Here is a 984-nt window from a genome sequence, read left to right as displayed (position 1 = left end):
CCGTTGTCGTTTCCATTCCTCTGCTTGGCCTCCAGAAAATCAGTGGCATAGTGTCCTGTCTTCTGGCACTTGAAATACGTGATATGACTCAGATCCTTCTGAGCCGGAGCAGGACGGTGTTGGTTTCCATTACCTCCATTGCCTGACTTGGAGTTGTTGTCATGGTTGCGATTGTTCCCATTCCCTCCATGGTTATGTCCTCCATGGGTGTGATGGGTATGTCCTCCCGAGTATGGGGCATAGCAGGCTTCTGCTGAGCTCCGGAGTTGTACTTTCCCTAGCCATATTTTTGCTTGCGGCTTTCAATCTGCTGCTGCTTGCCTTCAAGTATAGTGGCCTTGTCTACCAGCTCCTGGTAGTTTTTGAAGGTAGCCACCATTAACTGCATTCCCAGCTCATCATTGAGTCCCTCGAGAAACTTCTCCTGCTTTGCAGCATCTGTGGCTACATCATCCGGGGCATAGCGGGATAATTTTCTGAATTCATCCACATACTGCCCCATAGTACGATTCCCGTGGCGTAAGTTACGGAACTCACACTTCTTCAGACTCATAGTTCCAGCTGAGACATGAGCGGTGAGGAAAGCCTGCTGGAACTGATCCCATGTCATGGTGGCGACTGGATAAGTGGCGGTGTAGTTCTCCCACCAAGAGGTTGCAGGTCCATTCAGTTGATGTGCGGCAAAATGCACCATCTCAACATCTGTGCATCCAACAGTTGCTAGATCCCTTCCGATCTTGCGGAGCCAATCATCAGCTACAATCAGCTCGGTGCTACTAGAGAACACCAGCGGATTCATCCTTAGGAACCGGGTCAGGTTATCGACGGGTGGTGGTGGTGGTGGTGGATTGTTGTTGTTGTTGCCTTGGTTTTGGATGAGCATTTGCATTAAGGCATTTTGCTGTTGAATCAGCTGGGTGAGCTCCGGCGGGAAAGTGAAACCGGGGTCACGTCTCGGAGGCATCTAGTGTTTTGGAGTGGATG

At 50.5% G+C, this 984-nt stretch overlaps 1 protein-coding gene across 1 annotated transcript; it reads right to left on the bottom strand.

Moving 5' to 3' along the window:
* Nucleotides 1–277: 277 nt before the first annotated feature.
* LOC147971195 (uncharacterized) lies at nucleotides 278–694 on the bottom strand. The gene has a single exon (XM_087523863.1). It carries the CDS (start codon nucleotides 692–694, stop codon nucleotides 278–280), a length of 417 nt encoding a protein of 138 aa, XP_087379989.1.
* Between the last annotated feature and the right edge of the window lie 290 nt (nucleotides 695–984).

The sequence above is a fragment of the Triticum urartu genome, chromosome 5A (genome assembly GCF_056163025.1).
Source record: "Triticum urartu cultivar PI428250 chromosome 5A, HENAU_Tu73, whole genome shotgun sequence".
NCBI lineage: Eukaryota > Viridiplantae > Streptophyta > Magnoliopsida > Poales > Poaceae > Triticum > Triticum urartu.
This window is presented reverse-complemented; position numbering and strand designations above follow the sequence as displayed.

Coding starts and splice junctions, on each gene's coding strand:
- LOC147971195 (XM_087523863.1), bottom strand. CDS start 694: ATGGTGCATTTTGCCGCACATCAACTGAATGGACCTGCAACCTCTTGG.